The sequence below is a fragment of the Astatotilapia calliptera genome, chromosome 3, assembly GCF_964374335.1.
Source record: "Astatotilapia calliptera chromosome 3, fAstCal68.1, whole genome shotgun sequence".
In the NCBI taxonomy this organism is placed as follows: Eukaryota; Metazoa; Chordata; class Actinopteri; order Cichliformes; family Cichlidae; genus Astatotilapia; species Astatotilapia calliptera.
The window spans coordinates 61,112,635-61,134,779 of record NC_137424.1 but is presented as its reverse complement, the minus strand read 5'-3'; the positions used below and the strand labels follow the sequence as shown (position 1 = coordinate 61,134,779).

Genomic DNA, 22,145 nt, shown 5'->3' with positions numbered 1-22,145 from the left:
TGTTCAGGGTGAGGATGGTTGGTCAGTGACTTACACCTCTACACAGATTTGTGCCTTAAAAGGATCAACAGTGGACATACGCTGCACCTACACGTACCCATCCAGACTGAATGGGAACGTGACTGTAGTTGAAAAAGCTGTGTGGTTTACTAAAATGAAAGGTGATGAATTTGTGGATGTGAGGACAGAGGCAGAGTTTGCAGGTCGTGTTCAGTATCACTGTGATAACAAAGACTGCACTCTGAGAATCACAGACCTGAGAGAGAGCGACTCAGCTGAGTACAAGTTCAGATTTGTGACAAACCAACCAGGAGGGAAATATACTGGATCACCTGGAGTCACTCTGTCTGTCACAGGTCAGCTTTTTATATTTAAATGTTTTCAAAATAAAAAGTTTTGCTTAAACTTTGGGACACTACAAGCTATGAATGTTGTGTATATTTTATATTTTGCTGTGTATAATGTTTAGTTCTCCAGGCACAAGTGATAAAAACTTGGCCAACCTTGTATCCTACTTGGAAGAAGGTGACGTGTCAGAGCAGCTGTCGTCTACCTGATCCTCTTTCCTATGTCTGGTACCAGAACGAAGTGAATATTGACAGAAAGGAGTCTTCTATTGAAAAATACTTTGATCAGACAGACAGCATTTCCTGTGCTGTAAAAGGATACGAGAAGCTTCCCTCTCCTTCAGTGTGTGAGTTTACTTCAGTCTTACACTGACAAAACATCATTAATTTCTGTTTCTAATAAAAAAGATGTTGCCGCATCTTCATGTTTATTTTATATCTCAGTAAAGCCAATAAATCAACAATAAGTCCCAACAGCCTCCTGCTCTGTGGTGCTGCAGTCAAATCTTCCTCTAACAAATCTGTTTCATATATTTTAGGTGTTGGTGATCAAACCTGTAACACAGTGACTTACACCAGCAGAAGCATCTGTGCCCTCAAAGGTTCATCAGTGGACATTTCTTGCATCTACAGTCATACACATCCTGCTGTGTCCAAATTCTGGTTCAGTCCTGAACGTAGTCATCAGTGGCAGCATCGCTCACACCCCGAGGACCTCAGAACAGACTCCCACTATGCAGGTCGTGTTGAGGTCATTGAAACAGAGAGAGGACGCTCCACTCTGAGAATCAGAGACCTGACAGAGAGGGATTCAGCCGAGTATCACTTTAAATTCAAAACACAAAGCTTTGAATGGAAGAGTAGTTTACCTGGAACAACTCTGAGTGTCACAGGTACTGAAGAACACACACTGTTAGCAGGTTTTTGTTTTTGTGATCTCAGATATCAAAGGTAGACTTACATATCCACACATAAAGCCTCTCTCTACATGATGTCACTGCCGTGCTGTCATATTCAGCTCTGCAGGTGAAGGTGAGCAGAATAATATCAGTCCAGCAGACTCAGACTGAGGCAGAGCTCAAGTGTCAAAGCAGCTGCAGTCCAGCTGGTCGTCTTTCTTACGTCTGGTTCAAGAACGGACAGAAAAAGACGACACAGCAAACTTCTGCTTATACAGACTACTTTAATCCTGGAGACATCATCTCCTGTGCTTTCTCTGGATACGAGGATTACCGCTCTCCATCAGTGTGTGAGTTTTATTCACTGTGTCACCAACAACATATCACAGCTCCAAGCCAGCTACAGTTTATCATGCTGTAATGTTACATGAGTTTAAACGCCAACTTTAATAAAGAAATCTTTTATCTGCAGATCCTTTAAAGCTTCCCTCTGTGTCAGTGAGTCCCTCTGGTGAGATAGTGGAGGGCAGTTCAGTCACTCTGACCTGTCGCACACATGCTAATCCAGCAGCTAAGAACACTTTGTACAAAGGCAACCAAATTTTGCCTCTAACACCAGAAGGTATTTATAATTTCACCTCCATCAGCTCTGAGGACAGAGGCATCTACGACTGCAAGACTGAGGATCAGCTCTCTGTGTCTTTATTCATAGATGTCCAGTGTAAGTAAACAGCAGCAGATCAGTGATCAGCTGGGAGTTGTGTTCAATTTATTTCCATCATATAAACAATACACAGAAGTTCACTGAGCAAAGAATAGAAAAGGCTATACAAATAACGCAACTACATTTCAATATCGCTTCACCTGTTCTGATTCAGCTAAATATCAAAAATGAGTTGGAAGAAGTTCACACTTCTTTAATGCCCCTTTCACCTTAAGTTATCGATCAATATTTGAGCTTCCTTACCGATATAATCTGCACAAATAATATTGAACGTATTTCTAATATAATATATACAGCACACATAGCACAAATTATGATAATAGTTAATATCATAGTATTATAAGAATTCTTATTTTCATATGAATTATGATCATATCACATCATTTGATCATTATATCAGTAATTAACAGTTTCCTGTCATGTTTTTATTCTTGGTGGAAATTTTCTCACACTGAATATTAAAATGTTGCTGTAAAAATTTCACAATAATTTTTCTCGGTTTCCTCCAGATGCTCCAAAGATTCCCTCTGTGTCAGTCAGTCCCTCTGGTGAGTTAGTGGAGGGCAGTTCAGTGACTCTGACCTGTAGCAGTGATGCTAACCCAGCAGCTAACTACACCTGGTACAAGGAGGATGATGACTCAGCAAAAGCATCTGGACAGAACTTCATCATCACTGACTTCAGACCTGAACACAGTGGGAGTTATTACTGTGAAGCCCAGAACACACGAGGACGTCGCAGCTCCACCTCCCATCATCTCACTGTTGTGACAGGTGCTCTTTTTACATTCACAAGTCTGTTTATTGCAACAATTTTCATTGATGCATTACTAAAAAAACAGTTACAAAGAAAATAAGATTCCTCTCCAGGTTTTCAAAAACAAAGTGTATGCTCTCTCTCAATCACATCAAATTTCTATCTCCTTTTTAGGGGAATCAATAATAATACAGAATATTATCAGATTAACTTTGGTGGTCCTGATGCTGATTCCTCTGCTTCTTGTGATTTTGTGGATGAGGTAAAATAAAACATTGCTCTGTTGCAGAAGTGGTCCTTGACTTTCTAATTTAATAGTTTTACATTTAAAATGTGATTATTTGTTATTAGCAAGAAGACACCTTGGAGCTCTACAGCTGAATCAAATGAACTTATGGAGACAATAGAGGTAAGAGTGAGATAGAGACAGTGTCAGAATTGAATTGATGTTGTTGAAACATCTTGTCTAATCTCTTACTCTGTTTAATATACTATCATTATCCATGCTATTGTAAATATTTTAGTAGTTTATTACAAATGGATTTTTAGTAGAAAAGTTAATTTCTGTAAAAACATTTGACCACATTTTATAAAGAAATCTGATTGTATCCATGACAATCTGTTTTGAGTTTGCTGGATGGAAACATCAGGCCAACCTTCAAGCAAAAGTTCACCATCTAATTTTTGAGAAGATCTAATCAGAAACTCTGTTACTTTGTACAGATGCAGTCAAACCTTAAACAGGACTCAGCTGATGGAAACAGAAAGTAAAAAACAGCACAGTGGAGAGTGATGCTGATGCATACAGAATTATATTTTTACTTTTAGCTCCAGTTATGTAAAGTTTATTTGTCAGCAGCAGAACGTTAGACTAGACTTACAGCTTATTCTTGGCCTTCTGTTACCTGTTCAGATTATGTGTAGTACAGAAGTTCTTATCCGAGGTGTATTTTTAGATTCGTTTGTTTGTAAAAGTTAAAGATGCAGTAAAAACTGCTCTCCCAACAAAAAGATGCTGATCTAGAAGAAAATATTTTACAGCACTTGCGGCTTGTTTTTTGTTAACAAAAGAGAAAAACCTGCAGCTACAACAGCTCTGTATATTGAAGATCAGTTCCCTGTGAATGCTACAGAGGTCATCATTATGCAACAAGTTTTTCAAATTGAAATAAACTCTTTATTTTTTCAGAATAGACGTTTCACGTACTTCTCTTTCAGAGGTTGATGCTTGTCATTGCAACACATTATTACAAAAGTAGAACACACCATAAAGCAAAAAATAACTGCTTCATGAATTCAGACATCGCTAGATTTGATGTGAAAATAAATGCCAAGATTATAAACTCTGCCAGTTATCAGCAGCTGGATAGATTTACAAGCACAATCCCAAGACCTGACACAGCATGCTATATGTGACTTACATTAGAGCGGTCATTGGATGCATATGCAAGGATAAAAATAATGATGAGCTTGACCTCATAATGATCTTTACCAGCACCAAACAATTTAGCTAGAGTCTACCTTTATGTAGTACACTGTGACAAGGAGCCGACACACTCACAAGCAGTGATTCAGGACAAGAGTCCATTTATTCACCTTCACGGTGTCAGGGCTCTGGGTCTTGGACCCAGCTTTTGAGTTACAGCAATACATCACGTGTCTGAATTTAAAGGGATTGTTTTTTCATTTTGACATACTCTATTAGCACAATTAATCTAAATTCAGACAAAAAACATAAAATCTGAGTAGGAAGAAAACAAAAATCAGTGATGTGATCCAGTGGGTGCAAACATACAAGTACTACAGGCGAAGGTTGACAAGCTCGTGATTAATTTCATTTGTGAAGGTCATTTTCTGTGGTTGAACAACTGTTAGGTTTTGTATTGTTGATTGTCATTTATGCTTAGAAATATTTAACCATATATGCTTAGAGGTGTATAATCAATTGTGTAGTGATAGGACGTGTGATCTTTAGCAGGCTGCAAAGGCTTGGTGCACACCTACATCCTGGGAGCATGGGAAGAGGTCGTACCTTGTTTTATTGTTTTACAGTAGGATTAACGTAGCTATGTCAGTTTTAGTCTAAGTGCTTTTTTACATATAGATGAACTGTTGGATTTTCCAGACCAGCAGGTTAAGAGAAGTCGTTTATGGGGCCACACTCTGACCCCACACACACACACACACACACACACACACACACACACACACACACACACACACACACAGGCAAGGTACTCTTTGTGTGTATGTAGACGTCATATGTTAATGAACCTATGCATATTCATGTAACCTCAATAAAAGAGCAGTGTTACGGGGGAGCGGACGAGAGCGACTGGGGTCAAGCGAAGGAACGGCGTTTGTCCGGTTCTCTCCCGTGCACGACAAACATGAAGAACTTTGCCTACTTCGTGTCTTGCTTGCTGTGTAATTATATTGTCTTCAACGTTCCAGCGAATAGGTTCAAGCTACAAACCTATCAACAACCTTCTTTTAGATAACTTTCATTGACACTGAATCCACAATGAAAAGTCAATTGCAGGCATACTCAACCATAATAGAGGGAGCTGCCAATAAGAAGAAAAAAGCTGAAGATATTGTTAAGCAAAGACACTACAATAAAATATATTGTAGTTATACACAAAATCATTTCTCTTAGACTTCAGTTAAAGCTCACATTGTGAAATATGTTGAATGTTATAAATATCTTAGAACAGTGTTGATTCAAAGCTTTATTATGATGTATTTAAGCTGTGTGCAAAAAGGGGCACCAGCAATATTCATGTTTGTTTCTCATTTTCACAGCGATTAAACCATGATGATTCTCCTTTGTCATGCATTTGTTGAATCTGTTTTTCTTTTTCTTTAGTGTTGTGTTTTGGATATCTGTAAGAAACAGAAACTTAGTCAAACTGTTAAGTGGCCCAATTGGCTAAATGGTGAATCACCAGCTGAACCAAGCACCCATGCAAACAAGTCGTGTACAGCAACGGCAGGTTGATGTTTCTTGAAGATTCATATCCTTTGTAAAATAGCCAGCCATTATTTTTAGCCATTTATTCTTTTTTTTTTCTTTTCTTTCAGTGAGTCTTTGTTTTTCAGTATCTTGTACTGTGGGCAATGTCGGAATTTATATTTTTTGTATTGTCATTTATGCTTAGAAATATATAATCATTTGTATGCCGATAACGTATCCTATCCTTATTAGGTCTGATAAGAGTCTGTGTGCACTTGTGCACCATGAGATGAGCGGAAGCAGCCTTGACGTTATAATTTCCATTAGCTGTAGAAACCAGACTGTCTTGTTCGTTATCTTAAAGTGTAAGACTTCACACCTTTAAATGTCCTACTGCAAGTTCATGTTTTTATATTTTAGCAAGACGCTTACTTCTGCTTTTCTTCATACCTCATACATACAGTTTAAGTTAATTGAAAGGTCGTATGTGACCCTGCGACAGACTGGCGACCTTTCCAGGGTGTACCCCGCCTCTCGCCCTATGACAGCTGGGATAGGCTCCAGCGCCCCCCGCATCCCTGAAAAGGATAAGCGGAAGCAAATGGATGGATGGAAAGGTTGTATGTCTATGTATGGTATAGCTGGAAATATACACACACACACACACAGAATATAGACACTGATGTTGCTTAAGAATGTCACGCAATGTTCCCTCTAAGCTGCGCGCGTGCGCAATAGTGCACTGTTGGCATGGTCTCTGCGCAGAAAAAATGTGCGTTGTGCACAGATTCTAACCTGAATTGAAATGAAAGTAAATATGTGACACTGGTGTTTTAGCTAGCAAAGGGGCTGATGTGGAGTGAAGCCACGTTAATGACAACGTGTACAACCACTGGAGATGTGAGCAGGACAGACAGAACAATTGATGGAAAACTTGTGGACTTTACACCAGTTTTTAAATTGTGTTGACAGGCCACGAAAAACCAGAGTTGTGATAAAAAAAATATGCAATGTTTGGTTTTCCTGGATACTACCGTTGTTCATATTTACTGTGGGAAGAAACGCTGAAAACTGTGTTTTTTTTTAAGGAAAACGCTCAAACGCACTCTCCGCCTGTGAGTAAAGACAAAACCAATACACCCCCTACCGTTTCCCATTGCTGGAAAAATGTACCATGTCGACCAATCAAAACATGGCATTTAGTTGTTAAGATACAGGAGGAAGTTTTAGGAGTGACGGAGGTGTTTTGAGATGTGAGACATTTGCAACGTTTAGCGCAAATGTTGTGTAGTTAGTGTGTAGTGTAGTCAATAGTTTTGTTGTTTGTGTCAGAACAATGAGGCGACTGCTGAATGTTACAGCAGTGATACATCTCCTGTTGTCAGGCCTGCAGGTATCAGGCTGTTGTTCTCCTTTATCTCATAGTGGACAGAAATTATTTTTTGGAGTGGCACAAATAATTTGTGTGGAATCAAATTTGATGCAGAACAGCTGATTGTTCTGTAAATAGTTTAAAATGTTTGTTTAAAAAACGCCTTGGCTGCATTTTTAGTTAAACAGCTGCAAAATAAATTGTTGTTTGCAGTTTATTTACTGTATTTTGCAGACAGGGAGTTACAGGACTCTTTCCCAGACCACAGACTCATAATCAGTGTTGGGTAAGTTACTTGAAATTAGTAACTTGGTTACGTTACTAGTTACTTCCATGAAAAGTAACTCAGTTACTTCATGTTACTCGTTACTTTCAAAGTAACTAGGTAATAGGGAAAGTAACTTTGGTTTTACTCAGACTGCTCTTGTTAGTGTGTTGCTTCTGTAACTGGATACCCAGCCAGACTGCCAGTCTTCTAGCTTGCTTACTTGCCACAAGTGCACTGTGCCACCTACCAATAGAAAGGAAAAAAATAATGTGCATATTTCCACGAGAGAAATCCCACACCTGGACCGCCATTTACCGCCGCCATGATTCTAGCCTACATCACTGGGACAAAATATCGGCCTTTTGACTAGAGAACGGCCCACCAATATAGGAAAAAGCATAAAGCCTTTGAATGAAAATAAACACTGTTGTGACAGTGATGTACACTGTTTGGATGGTATATATGTATCAATCTATCAATCGTTTGTTGTAAGACTCAGATAATTATTTATTAAAAGCTAGACATTTTAAATGAGAATAAGAAAGAAAAGTATTTCCTCTCCCACCTCTCCCTGTTAATGCCCGACATGGACCCCTGGCAACACTTTGCTAGACCCGCCCCTGCACAGTTACCAGCTGTCACCTACATAGAAAAGGATCCTGGTGTTATTTGTCTCTCAGAAACAGTCATAACTTCCCTTCAACTCATTCATGTCACCTAAAAGGTAAACCTGTTTCTCCACACCGGCTCACTCCTTGGCGGCCGCTTATCGGGGCCTGGAGCCTGGGGCTCGCTCGGGCCACTTCGGAGGTGGGGTGCCCCCGGCCTCTCGGCCTGGGGCTCGGTCACTCAGGCACGGCTGGCTGCCGGCGGAGCTCACGGGCGCGTCACTGCAACTCCCCCTGGCTTCTGCTCCGCGGCTGCTGAGTGAGCCCTCATCTGGGACTCTCCTCAGCTCTTTCTGGGACAGTGGCGCGGCTGCCCCTCTGTTGGTCTTCCTTGGTCTCTTGTGTTCTGGGGGCCTCTGGATGTCTGGAGTTTTGATCTCCTCCATACCTGCTTCATGCCCTGGAGGACGGGGCTGTGGCCCCCCCACACCCTCTAGCAGATCATTACATGAAGGAACCTTTTAAAAAAACAAGCGCGTCCATGCTCACAGGTGTACACACGGGTGATCACACCCACAAACTACACCCTTTTTGGCTCCTACCTCAAAGCACACTGTGTTCTGTTGATCTTATGTGCTGCACAATAATGTTTAATATTTAGTATTTACTGTCATATTCCCATATATCATTGTGATGCTGTTTATTCTATTACTCTTGTTCTCTTCTGCTTGTTTTCTTTTTTCTTTCTCAGCAGGTGATCCAGGTGATTGATATATGCATTTTTTTTCTTTTTCTGCTCATTCTGTTGGTTTTTGGTTTTTGCCCTTCTCCCCCGTCCCTCTTCTCAGCTGTTTCTCTTTCCCTCTTTCTTTCTCCCCTTCTTTCCCCCAGTCAAGTCTGTCCCGTATTCAGTAAGTGAAAATAAAATAAACAATAAAAGGTGAATCAAATGGACCATTACGGCAAGGCTGGGATGGTCAGTTTGGTAAAGTAAATCCGTTGGGCATCTTTCTTTGTCTTTAGACAACGATTCTGATGGCAAAAGAGCCAAACGGGACAGGCAAAACAAAAAAAAACCAAAAAACCAAAAAAAACCCTGTTTCTCCATCACCTGTTCAGCTCTGATGATTCAGTAAGGACATCTCCTGGTTTCATCTTCATGTTTCCCTCTCACCACATATCCAAACCATATCATGACCAGCAGGTTTACAGCTGTGGCTCCAGCAAACATCAGCTGATAGTAGAAAGTAATATTAAATAAATTCTAACAACAGCTGATCAAGCTTAAACGTGCTGCTGTTGTTTAGCAACATCCGCTGGTTTCCTCTTTCTGGCGCGAAGTGGGCGATAAACAAACAAGAGAGCCGATCAGCTGATCACTGATCAGTTTTCATGATTGAAGTAGAAACAGGAGAGGCAGGGGAGAGAATGAGAGAAGAAGAGGCAGCTGACAGCTTAAAGGCGCAGAATAACTCCAGCTTTGTGTCTTTTTCATTGTAGCTGAAGTCAGGGACAAACTGTTCCTTTTCACCTCAATACAAAACGCATGTTTTCTGTGAATACGAGACGATTCCATTTTTTAGGGGATGGTTGGAAACTCTAATAATTAACCTTAGGAACAAAATAAAGTTCAACATCAGTAACATAGCACCCACCCAGCTGTATGGAAACTCCGTCATGCTAGCTAGCACGCAGTACGAAAAAGTCAGCATAACGAAAATAAACTCCACCTAAACTTGGTTTATATCTGACCCAGATGGACTGCAGGTTATAACTTCTTACCTGAAGTTCAGTTCACCTGACACTCACGGACCAGCGGCCGCTTCGGGTCTCTCCTCTTGCCTCCCCTTTCCCTCATCCACCTGCTGGCTTCCACCACTTGCTAATGTTACTGAATCTGTGGAAGCTCCGAGATAGCCACCACACGAAGTAACGAATAACGATCTAAATCCCAGTAACGAGTAACACGTTCCTGATTTTGGCATAATAACTAGTTACCGTGCTCGTTACCACAATAATAACGTATTTACTGTAACGCGTTACTTAATAACGCGTTAGTCCCAACACTGCTCAAAATACAAGTCAGAGCTTTATAAAAAAAAAAAATGTTTTCAAAATTGGAGTTCAAGTTATTTTTACTTCCAAAAATGTTAGCATACTACACAGGTCATGAACAAGATTTTATTTTTTTTTCATTGTAAGTGGGCCAAAGCAGTTAATTAAAAGTAGTCTAACATAAATGTAAATACTGTAAATTAACTTGTAACTTGGATGGATTCGATGCTGGCGTGACCACAGCGCACATGTCTGCTGTTGCTCACAGTGGTCCAAGAGATCGCACAGGGAGTTTGTGTGTTCGCTCAGTCACATAAAAAATTAGAGGGAATATTGGTCATATGTATTTGTAATGGCATATTCATGAATGATTGCTTGCTGACAATAAAAAGTGCTGTAGCGAAGGAATTAGTTGAAGTTGGCTAAGGACAGGTCAAGGCCTGGGCTGGCTTCCCTTGTGAGCCACAAAGACAAAAAACTCTGTCTTATCTTGTTTTGTCATGCAGTTTGTTGGTCTTGTGTCCCACTGGCCTAGATAAACAATACAGGCAATAGTTGTCTGACGTGGCTGTGTTGATAAATAAATAAATAAATAAATAAATATATATATATATATATATATATAAACACCCAGCACGCCCCTGCGGGTGGTTTATCCTTCAAGCTCGGGTCCTCTACCAGAGGCCTGGGAGCTTGAGGGTCCTGCGCAGTATCTTAGCTGTTCCCAGGACTGCGCTCTTCTGGACAGAGATCTCCGATGTTGTTCCCGGGATCTGCTGGAGCCACTCGCCTAGCTTGGGAGTCACCGCACCTAGTGCTCCGATTACCACGGGGACCACCGTTACCTTCACCCTCCACATCCTCTCGAGCTCTTCTCTGAGCCCTTGGTATTTCTCCAGCTTCTCGTGTTCCTTCTTCCTGATATTGCTGTCATTCGGAACCGCTACATCGATCACTACAGCCGTCTTCTTCTGTTTGTCTACCACCACTATGTCCGGTTGGTTAGCCACCACCATTTTGTCCGTCTGTATCTGGAAGTCCCACAGGATCTTAGCTCGGTCATTCTCCGGTCATACACTCAACAAAAATATAAACGCAACACCTTTGTTACTGCTCCCATTCCCCATTCGGATGGACGTAGAGACCTAAAATTCATTCCAGATACACAATACAACCATCCCTCCCAAACAGTGGTCACAAATCAGTCCAAATGTGTGGTAGTGGGCACATCTGCCATATTGAGATAATCCATCCCACCTCACAGGTGTGCCACATCAGGATGCTGATCTGACATCATGAGTAGTGCACAGGTGTACCTCAGACTGCCCACAACAAAAGGCCACCCTGGAATGTGCAGTTTTTTGCGCTATTGGGGGTCTGGGGACCCAGAACCGGTCAGTATCTGGTGTGACCACCATTTGCCTCATGCAGTGCAACACATCGTCGCATGGAGTCTATCAGATTGTCAATTGTGGCCTGTGGAATGTTGGTCCACTCCACTTCAATGGCTGTGTGAGGTTGTTGGATATTCGTGGGAACTGGTACACGCTGTCGTATACGCCGGTCAAGCACATCCCGAACATGCTCAATGGGTGACATGTCCGGTGAGTATGCTGGCCATGCAAGAACTGGGACATTCTCAGCTGCCATCTGCCCTGAACAATGTGAACCATGATTCATCCGTGAAGCGCACACCTCTCCAACGTGCCAGACGCCATCGAATGTGAGCATTTGCCCACACAAGTCTGTTACGGCGACGAGCTGGAGTCAGGTCAAGACCCCGATGAGGACGACGGGCATGCAGTTGAGCGTCCCTGAGACGGTTTCTGACAGTTTGTGCAGAAATTGTTTGGTTGTGCAAACCAATTGTTCCAGCAGCTGTCTGGGTGGCTGGTCTCAGACGATCTTAGAGGTGAACCTGGTGGATGTGGAGGTCCTGGGCTGGTGTGGTTACACCAGCAGTAACAAAGGTGTTGCGTTTATATTTTTGTTGAGTGTATATATATATATATATATATATATATATATATATATATATATATATATATATAGGGGTGCAACATTACACAAAATTTACGGTTCGGTTCAGTTCGATACTTTGGTATCACGGTTCGATATTTTATCGATACAAAAAAATGTTCATGCTTTTGCAATTTGTCATTTATTAAAATTGTGTTCATGGGTCTGGTGGACCCGCTAGAGTTTTGGCTTTCCAAATTAACGCTATCAAACAATTTTATGTTAAATTACTCAACAGATGTTTACTTCATCCCAATTACAAGGCAAATGAACAGCAAACATGTTTAATTTTTTCCCTTTACCTTTGTTAGATCACATTTATGAATCAATGTGCTTCTCGTTTTTTGTTTTTTTTTTATAAAATGTTATAAAAAATAAATCAGTTTTAATCAAGTGGAGTGAGTGGAAAGACACAACACATTTACACGTGACGCAATATTTTTCACAACTAAATGGGATCAGCTGCTCATCAATGGTGACATTAGGCCCAGGGTTGTAAAACAGGGGGAGTCGGTGCCCACACTTATCCCACACTGTCCAAGCAGCTAGCTTGTCTCTCTGCCGTCGAGCTAGTGTGTCGTCTCGGTTATCAAAACGGATAATCCTGGAAATTTTGTGGAAGTTTTCCAGAGACATTGATGCACGGAAAGGTTTCTGCATCCCACAGGGATTCTGTGGATTCCCCTTTGGACCTGAAAACTCCTGCAAGGATAAGAACCCCAAAGTAGGCCTTTGGGGTTCTTAGATGGATTTGGTCTCCTTCCACCTCTCTCCAAAAACACACCTTCCTTCTAGATCTGCAATCCAGAATAATTTTCTGGATGGAATCTGGGATGAAAAGCTAAAATGAAGACTTGATGTCCTGCACATGAGTAACTGTCAGCCGTGTTGGCCCTGGCTTATCACAGTAACAGCTCTGCAGGGTGGCTCATTTCTTGGGCAAGAAGACCATTCAATTTCACCAGTTATTGACATCCATATTTCTTCACTTGCTGTCTGGTGGGCTTGTTCTGGTCCTGGAGCTGGCTGCAGATGGGGTACTCGTCTTCGTTTTGTTACTAAATGGTGCTCAACCTCATCCTCTTCTTCAAAGTCACTGTCAGACTCTGAATTTTCAGAAATGTGAAATATTCTGAAACCTCTTTGTCAACATCGTCATCCGAAGCCCCTCTCTCTTCCAAAATCAATTGGACGGCCCTCGCAGCAGATAATCTTTTGCCATCTTGATCAGTTGTGATAAAGAACCACACTGGCAAAGTCTTATTTATAGTATTATGCCCCTAATTTGCAGGTGGGACACGGTATGAGAAAATAAAATTTGGATCCCTCAAGAAAGAGGGTAAAATGTGTGGGAATGTAAGAGCAGATGGTGTCGATAGTTGGATTTTCAACAATGTTGCAACTTTGTGCGGGAGCAGGAGGGGAAGAAAACACCATCAGCAGCACCAGAAAGGAGGAAGACAGAGTGTGGGAACACAGGACCTACACTTTCAACACTTTTATTAGACCTGGGTCCAGTGGACCCGAACACCTTGTATGTAATGTAAATGCGTGGGGGGAGGTACAGTATGAGGTCATTGAAAATTAGTTCGGATTTAAGTTCTTCACAGAAAATAAGCCAAAGCCAATGAATTTCAGGTTGAAAAAATAATTAATTGTTTCATTTTTCTTTTGAAAAAAACTGAAAACGGGTCTCACAGACCCGAACACCATACAAGGGTTAACTGAAAAGTACAGTTTTTAAAGTTAATGTTGCTGAAACAGCAAAATAATTTTTTTAAAAAGTATATCTGATTGAGGAATCACTCATCTTTGGAAAAGAGAGTTTATTACAGAGAAATGGCCAACACGTTAACGAGCTAACTGCGCTAACGCACTAGCTCCCACCAATTGAGCATTGCGTGGCACATCCAACATACTGTTTTACTTTAGTCCATGACGCGCTTACCTTCAGGGTTATACTTCACATGAAGACTGAAATAGTTCCAAACACCAGATCTCAATGAGGGTGGGGGAGGTTCAATTTCAGGTAGCGCTCAGTGGATCTGCACTTGACAGTGCAGCCTAGGCGGAGTAGTCGCATGCAGATCCACTGAGCACTCAACACAAACAGCATCATTAGAAGAAAAGTTGATAAAAAATATTTTTAAAAATTGTATTGTTTGATACATATGCGTGCCGAACCTAAAGCACTGTATTGAACCTAAACTTCACGTGTACCCTATAGGGTTTTATTATTTTCACATATGTGTAATAATAGTGTGTGTGAGGTGGTATATTTGTCTCGGCTATGCGGACCACTTCAGTTTGTCTTTGGCAGTTTATTCTTGTCACTGGATGGATATGCAGAAGTAAAATGATGAAATTGCAGCACTTTTAGTTGTCAGAAAGAGGAAGGAAACAGCAGGTTAAACTAAGAAGTTTGTGTCTCAAACACAGTGAGATTGCAAAGCAGGTTTTCTGCACTCCGATCACATTTTAGGCATTTACAGTAACTGTGCACACTAACTATAGTGGACAGCACCATCAGATACACATCAGATCAATATGATGGACATCATTTCTTGTATATATCATTTACCTGCTGATGTGTTTGAACTTGTCTGCAGCCACAGCAAAGAGAGGAGGACGCCAACCATGAGACTGAAAGGAGCACAAGCTGCAATCATCTGTCTTCTCACTTTGTCAGGTATTTTATATTTACATTTTCATATTTTACAGATAACAGACTTTTGATCAACTATAAGAAAATACACAGAAATATAGAACATTTGTAGTTTAGTACTTTCTAAATATTTTAAGCTCCAGCTCTGTTTATGCAAAAGTTGAAGAGAAGATAGTTTCTGTTAAACTTTCCTCTGCCTCCATTTTGTCACATTAGCAAGAAAACACACAGACACAACACAAAGAAACAAACTGAGTTAAACAATGAAGCTACACTAAAATCACACAAAGGTCCAAGTGTCATTTTAATGATGTTGATAAACCACCTAAACGCAGTCTGTAAAACATTTCTTTAAATATTTTGAACCGTAAATTGTCTCGACCTCTCTTATAGCGAGCTTGTATCCTCAGTTACACAATGAGTACTTTAAATGTGTTGAGTTTACAACTGTGAATGCAGTCACGCTGGGACTGCTTGGTCTTATTCTTATTATCACCCGACTCAGCTGTAACCTGCTTTTAGTTAGTTTCAGCATCAGTTTTTTTTCGAGAGCACTTTTCCTGTTTGACAATTCTTCCCGCAAGTGCATCATAAATAACTGCTCAGATGCAGGTTGACCAATGTTTTAAGAAACTTTCCCATCAGCTGGAAAGTTCCACACATCAGTTTCTGCTTTTCTCATTTATTTCTGTCACATCTCTTTTCTCACAAAAACCTTTCTCTTCAGTTCAGCCTCCTCGTGGCTCACAGGTGAAATTCCTTCGCTGCACCTTCAGAGTGTGTGTCCTCCTGCCTCAGCTCACACACAGGTTAACTGCAGAGAGCGTGGACACACCTTTAAAAGCAGAAGAATTCATTGTTTTGTTTCTGATGTGTTTCAGCAGTTCAGGGTGAGGATGGTTGGTCAGTGACTTACACCTCTACACAGATTTGTGCCTTAAAAGGATCAACAGTGGACATACGCTGCACCTACACGTACCCATCCAGACTGAATGGGAACGTGACTGTAGTTGAAAAAGCTGTGTGGTTTACTAAAATGAAAGGTGATGAATTTGTGGATGTGAGGACAGAGGCAGAGTTTGCAGGTCGTGTTCAGTATCACTGTGATAACAAAGACTGCACTCTGAGAATCACAGACCTGAGAGAGAGCGACTCAGCTGAGTACAAGTTCAGATTTGTGACAAACCAACGAGGAGGGAAATATACTGGATCACCTGGAGTCACTCTGTCTGTCACAGGTCAGATTTTTATATTTAAATGTATAACATGTTTTCAAAATAAAATGTTTTGCTTAAACTTTGGGAAACTACAAGCTATGAATGTTGTGTATATTTTATATTTTGCTGTGTATAATTTTTAGTTCTCCAGGCACAAGTGATAAAAACTTGGCCAAAATTGTATCCTACTTGGAAGAAGGTGACGTGTCAGAGCAGCTGTCGTCTACCTGATCCTCTTTCCTATGTCTGGTACCAGAACGAAGTGAATATTGACAGAAAGGAGTCTTCTATTGAAAATTACTTTGATCAGACAGACAGCATTTCCTGTGCTGTAAAAGGATACGAGAAGCTTCCCTCTCCTTCAGTGTGTGAGTTTACTTCAGTCTTACACTGACAAAACATCATTAATTTCTGTTTCTAATAAAAAAGATGTTGCTGCATCTTCATGTTTATTTTATATCTCAGTAAAGCCAATAAATCAACAATAAGTCCCAACAGCCTCCTGCTCTGTGGTGCTGCAGTCAAATCTTCCTCCAACAAATCTGTTTCATATATTTTAGGTGTTGGTGATCAAACCTGTAACACAGTGACTTACACCAGCAGAAGCATCTGTGCCCTCAAAGGTTCATCAGTGGACATTTCTTGCATCTACAGTCATACACATCCTGCTGTGTCCAAATTCTGGTTCAGTCCTGAACGTAGTCATCAGTGGCAGCATCGCTCACACCCCGAGGACCTCAGAACAGACTCCCACTATGCAGGTCGTGTTGAGGTCATTGAAACAGGGAGAGGACGCTCCACTCTGAGAATCAGAGACCTGACAGAGAGGGATTCAGCCGAGTATCACTTTAAATTCAAATCACAAAGCTTTGAATGGAAGAGTAGTTTACCTGGAACAACTCTGAGTGTCACAGGTACTGAAGAACACACACTGTTAGCAGGTTTTTGTTTTTGTGATCTCAGATATCAAAGGTAGACTTACATATCCACACATAAAGCCTCTCTCTACATGATGTCACTGCCGTGCTGTCATATTCAGCTCTGCAGGTGAAGGTGAGCAGAATAATATCAGTCCAGCAGACTCAGACTGAGGCAGAGCTGAAGTGTCAAAGCAGCTGCAGTCCAGCTGGTCGTCTTTCTTACGTCTGGTTCAAGAACGGACAGAAAAAGACGACACAGCAAACTTCTGCTTATACAGACTACTTTAATCCTGGAGACAACATCTCCTGTGCTTTCTCTGGATACGAGGATTACCGCTCTCCATCAGTGTGTGAGTTTAATTCACTGTGTCACCAACAACATATCACAGCTCCAAGCCAGCTACAGTTTATCATGCTGTAATGTTACATGAGTTTAAACGCCAACTTTAATAAAGAAATCTTTTATCTGCAGATCCGTCAAAGCTTCCCTCTGTGTCAGTGAGTCCCTCTGGTGAGATAGTGGAGGGCAGTTCAGTCACTCTGACCTGTCGCACACATGCTAATCCAGCAGCTAAGAACACTTTGTACAAAGGCAACCAAATCTTGCCTCTAACACCAGAAGGTATTTATAATTTCACCTCCATCAGCTCTGAGGACAGAGGCATCTACGACTGCAAGACTGAGGATCAGCTCTCTGTGTCTTTATTCATAGATGTCCAGTGTAAGTAAACAGCAGCAGATTGATCTGTCTTGATAACAGTTTCCTGTAATGTTTTCATTCTTGGTGGAAATTTTCTCACACTGAATGTAAATATTTTTTCTCGGTTTCCTCCAGATGCTCCAAAGATTCCCTCTGTGTCAGTCAGTCCCTCTGGTGAGTTAGTGGAGGGCAGTTCAGTGACTCTGACCTGTAGCAGTGATGCTAACCCAGCAGCTAACTACACCTGGTACAAGGAGGATGATAACTCAGCAAAAGCATCTGGACAGAACTTCATCATCACTGACTTCAGACCTGAACACAGTGGGAGTTATTACTGTGAAGCCCAGAACACAAGAGGACGTCGCAGCTCCACCTCCCATCATCTCACTGTTGTGACAGGTAAGTTACTGATGCACCTGATGTTGAAACTGATAATATTATGGTTTGGTTTTCACCTCACAATAAAAACTACTGTGAGGGGACTGTTGTAATTTTTCACAAATGAAATTTAACTGAAAAAATAAAAAACATCCTGGAATCCTCGATTATCCAGTTTTGGTTTTAGTTCACAGCATTAAGTCCTGATATTCTAACATTTTTAGAGAAAATTGTATTATTTAATGATCAATCACTGATTAACCCATCAAGTTCAATGTTTTTGTTTCACTTACTTCCAGGCTCATGGGAACTTCCTATAATCCTCTCAGTCTCTGTTACTGCTCTGGTCATCATACTCCTCTTTCTCCTGCTCTGGATTAGGTGGGATGTTTTAATAACTGATTTGGATTTTAAAGGTGTTTTTTGTTCAAGTCAATCTTAAGACAATAGTCAGAAATATTCAACTTTGATATGTTAGTCTCATAACCTAGTTTTTCTCAGGTTTGTGTGATTTCATGGCATCTTTAACAAAAACATGTGATGTAATCCTTCAGCGTTGTCGGGGTTTTGCAAAATGTAATCACAATTGTTGCAACCTTTTGGGAATGAACAAAACATTGAAATGACTTCATCTGACAGATATTCATTCTGTAGATGTACAGGTTCACACTGAGAGCACAGAAAAGACCAAAAACTAAGAGATCATTTTATTAGTCAACTCCAGAAACTTAAAGTCCTCTCAGACTTTGTTGACAATGTCATTGACAAGTTTAAAAGTTATGGTACATGGTGTGAAGCTGATCAGTTAGTACAGATTATAAGAACATCGCTAAACAAGCAAGCAAGCAATAAGTGCTGGAAAAACATACAGCAAAGGGTTTGTGTAGCATTAAAACTTATGACTAACCATCTCAGTCCATGGATTTCACTCGTTTTGAAAATTGCAGAATAATTGTGAGCCAAAACCTTTTATACTGGCAACAATTTTAAAAGAGAGCTGCATAGAGATATGGCCTTATATCTAATTTTGACTTCCTTTGAATGTTTATCCAGACTTTTCTGCACTTTTCTGATATATTTACATTACAACTTATGCTCATAACATCACTTTCCTGCAGGTTAGGTTGGCTGAAGACTGCTTCTGTTAGCTGTGATAATTTATCTTGTTCATAGTTTGGGAATTTATTCCACTGGACATTTGTATCATTAAAACATGAATCCATCCTGTTTGCTGAAATGTGTATGTTATTGTCTTATCAGAAGATCATTGAAACACCAATCAGAGGCTGCAGAGAGGCCAGACAACGGAGCACAGGTGACTGATGAGACTTCAGATATTCCAGTGAAAACATCCTAAAACATAATGTTCAGACTTCAGAGTCACCAATTAGCTCAACCCAGACTGATTACATCCATTGTATCAATGTTCACCCATATTATTCATCTCGTCCTTCCACATTCATGCTTTTCTGCATTAACTTGTTAGCAAAATCAAGACACCTTGAGGTAGTAACAGATATTTAACTGTAAGAGGGGAGGAAGGAAGAAAGTGTTATGATATTAACGGTTTTAGTTTATTAGTTCCGTATGCAAAAAGTCAAAAAGCCCTAAAAAATGTTCATCCATGTGTTTGACAGACGGATGAAATTCAATATGCTGCTGTACAATTTAGTACAAACCGGCCAGACTTTGCTAACTCCAACTCCAGCTCAGCTCAGCGTGACAGATACCAGGAAGAGAGTGTTACATACTCCACCATGAATGTCAGAAGTGCTAGAAGGTGAGCAGCTCTTCACACAGGATAACTGCACCTCAAGTTTATTGTTTTAATACTTTGCATACAATAGTAGTATCATTTTATTGTTTACTTCACAGATCAAAACACCAAGCTGCTGTGGAGGATGCCTCTGCACTGTACAGCACCGTTAACAAACATCCCAGAGTATGAACACAGCCTGGAGCTGCTGTGCGTTTCATCAGGCTCCTCTGTTTCTGGGGGTAATAAGTGACTTGCCATGAATATAAATCATCAACACAAACCTCCAAAAGGACCATAAAGTACAACCAGCATCTCTTAAATCTAATGTGAACAAACTTCTCATTTTATGTTTGTGTATTTTTATTTCTTCGTCATCACAGCTCATAACCGAGTACTTTGCTGTATGTATGATCAATTTTGAAATGTCTCTTTCTGTTGCTTTATCTCACCAGTAGTTAGTAGGAACAAAGATGTTATTTCCCACACTAACTGTATCACAGTTTAGGTTAACTGTTGTTTAAATATCTTGTTTAAAGTTCAAAGAGACAGATTAGTGATCTCTGATGCCACCTTCTGACAAAAAATACTTTGTGCTCAACAAAAAAAGTAAAGTTGTGGCTGTCTCAGTTTCTCCAGATAATAAAGAAATGGTAATTTATTTAATTGGTACTTTATTGCCCAAACTGTCCTCTATTTATACAATTTCTGTTTACAGTAATGTTGGCAAATAATTGCTTTTTTTATGAACCCATTGTAAAGGCTTTATTTTTTATGGTCAGGAATTTTTTCTATTGTTTAAAATTTTATATATTATTTAATAACTACTTAGTTGTAGTATGAATAGTAATGAAGTGGTATTTATCAATAGGGAAAAAAAGAGGGCATGTCATGATGTGCATGAATAGTTGTTGCAGTTCATGTGGAAGCCAGAGGGGGGAGGTGTTATGCGAATAATAAAAGTTATGGCAGAAACCTGAGAACACGAGGTCACGTCTGCTCCATAAAGCCATATTGTAACATCAGTAAAGAGTGACTTGCACTTTTGGCCCATGTGTAATAAACCAAATAAACACTCAAGCAAATGACCAACGACTCTCAGAATTGCTGCTTCCAACAGGTTTTACTGGCAGCAAGGACTGAACTTTGCCTCCTGAGTTACACAATCAGTGTTGGAATATCCCAGTGCACGTGTATTCACAATGGACACTACATGGTCTTGTTTTTATTAGCCCTCAACGCAGCAATGACCTGCTTTCAATAAGTTACAGGGTCGGTTTCCTTTTCATCAAGTCTTCTTACAAGTACGTCAGAATTATCTGCTCTCATGCAGACATACGTTGAGCAATGGTTTAACACAATTTTCCACAAACCATAAAGGGAAGCTGGATTTAAACTGAACATAGTCGTGTTGGATGCAAGTTAAGGAAATACAAGTATTAAGTGTGACTGTGGAGGACATCTCCATCAATGTTAACAATTACCAAAGTGAATGACTACAGGCATTTCTCTCAGTCACCTGATTGTTCGGTGCAGAGATGTCAAACCAACCAAAAGTAAGCACAAAGCCCTTCACACCAGCTTCTTTTCTCTCCTCTTTGGATAGCCTCCCCAGCAGCACAGGCTCCTTGATGGAAATATGTTTGGCATTAGCAGCTGCTCTTTCAGAGGATGGAGGATGTGGTGGAGCTGTAGCTGAAGCATGAAGAAACCATGACACAATTTGTTGGTCTACCTGCAGAACAAGATCTACAGTCTCACCCAGAGTCTTGGGCGCCTCACGTCCTGCCATCTCATCTTGGATGTAATTGGCCAATCTCTCCATAAAAAATGACCGGGGCGCCGTATCTCCCCAGGTCAATTTTGTAGCTAGATCACATAACAGGCACATGGACTGATTACCCTGATGTAAATGAAGTAACTTTGACTCCACCTATACTTCCTGAAAAGGGGGAACAAAGCTTTTCTTTAACTCCTCCACAAACAAGGCTTAATTATTGCAGGCATGAAACCTGCCATTGTAAAGGGCTGTTGTCCACTCCTGGGCACGGCCAGACAAAAGGGAGGTTAAATGTTGGGTTTAAGTCAACCCTGCTGGTAAACAAGCTGTTACTGAAAGCAACCACACAGTGTACTTTTTACTTGCAAGGGGAGCGTTGGAGAGCAGTGTTGTCACTCGCCTGTCTAAGCAACTCGAACTCTTCTGCGTCCACCTCACTCTTTTATTGACAACAGAGGTTACACATAATTCAGCTAACCATGTGACAGTTTCAAGGCAAGCATGTGTGTGTGAGCAATGTATGCGCCTGTCTGTGTGTGTGTTTCCAGCTATACATACATAGACATACGACCTTTCAATGAACTTAAACTGTGTGTATGAGGTATGCAGAAAAGCAGAAGTAAGCGTCAGGAATTTGCAATGGGTCATGTCTCAAATGCACATTTAAAGGTATGAAGTCTTGCACTTGGTTTCTAAATATATAATGGAAATTATAACGTCAAGGC

At 40.6% G+C, this 22,145-nt stretch overlaps 2 protein-coding genes and 1 long non-coding RNA gene across 3 annotated transcripts in view; all 3 read left to right on the top strand.

The window, feature by feature from the left end:
* The window catches only part of LOC145422001 (uncharacterized), a 61,685-nt gene that overhangs the window by 5,254 nt on the left and 34,286 nt on the right, over positions 1-22,145 (top strand). The gene's annotated exons all lie outside the window — the stretch shown is intronic.
* LOC113013753 (sialoadhesin-like) lies at positions 155-3,917 on the top strand. The gene is made up of 8 exons (XM_080299942.1): positions 155-356; positions 464-694; positions 887-1,240; positions 1,366-1,596; positions 1,719-1,967; positions 2,480-2,743; positions 2,901-2,988; positions 3,078-3,917. Exons 1-8 carry the CDS (start codon positions 155-157, stop codon positions 3,148-3,150), a joined length of 1,692 nt encoding a protein of 563 aa, XP_080156068.1. The 3' UTR covers positions 3,151-3,917.
* Positions 14,439-20,301, top strand: LOC113018992 (uncharacterized). Its single transcript, XM_080292952.1, has 11 exons — positions 14,439-14,693; positions 15,554-15,907; positions 16,030-16,254; positions 16,447-16,800; positions 16,926-17,156; positions 17,279-17,527; positions 17,642-17,905; positions 18,184-18,265; positions 19,145-19,199; positions 19,522-19,664; positions 19,760-20,301. Exons 1-11 carry the CDS (start codon positions 14,552-14,554, stop codon positions 19,830-19,832), a joined length of 2,172 nt encoding a protein of 723 aa, XP_080149078.1. The 5' UTR covers positions 14,439-14,551; the 3' UTR covers positions 19,833-20,301.

Excerpts from the sequence above, each read along its gene's own strand:
- LOC113018992 (XM_080292952.1), top strand. The coding sequence starts at position 14,552 with ATGATGGACATCATTTCTTGTATATATCATTTACCTGCTGATGTGTTT. Across the intron at positions 14,694-15,553 it reads CTGTCTTCTCACTTTGTCAG|TTCAGGGTGAGGATGGTTGG; the intron begins GTATTTTATATT and ends GTGTTTCAGCAG. Across the intron at positions 17,528-17,641 it reads TTTATTCATAGATGTCCAGT|ATGCTCCAAAGATTCCCTCT; the intron begins GTAAGTAAACAG and ends GGTTTCCTCCAG.
- LOC113013753 (XM_080299942.1), top strand. The coding sequence starts at position 155 with ATGAAAGGTGATGAATTTGTGGATGTGAGGACAGAGGCAGAGTTTGCA. Across the intron at positions 1,241-1,365 it reads AACAACTCTGAGTGTCACAG|CTCTGCAGGTGAAGGTGAGC; the intron begins GTACTGAAGAAC and ends TGTCATATTCAG. Across the intron at positions 1,597-1,718 it reads TTACCGCTCTCCATCAGTGT|ATCCTTTAAAGCTTCCCTCT; the intron begins GTGAGTTTTATT and ends TTTTATCTGCAG.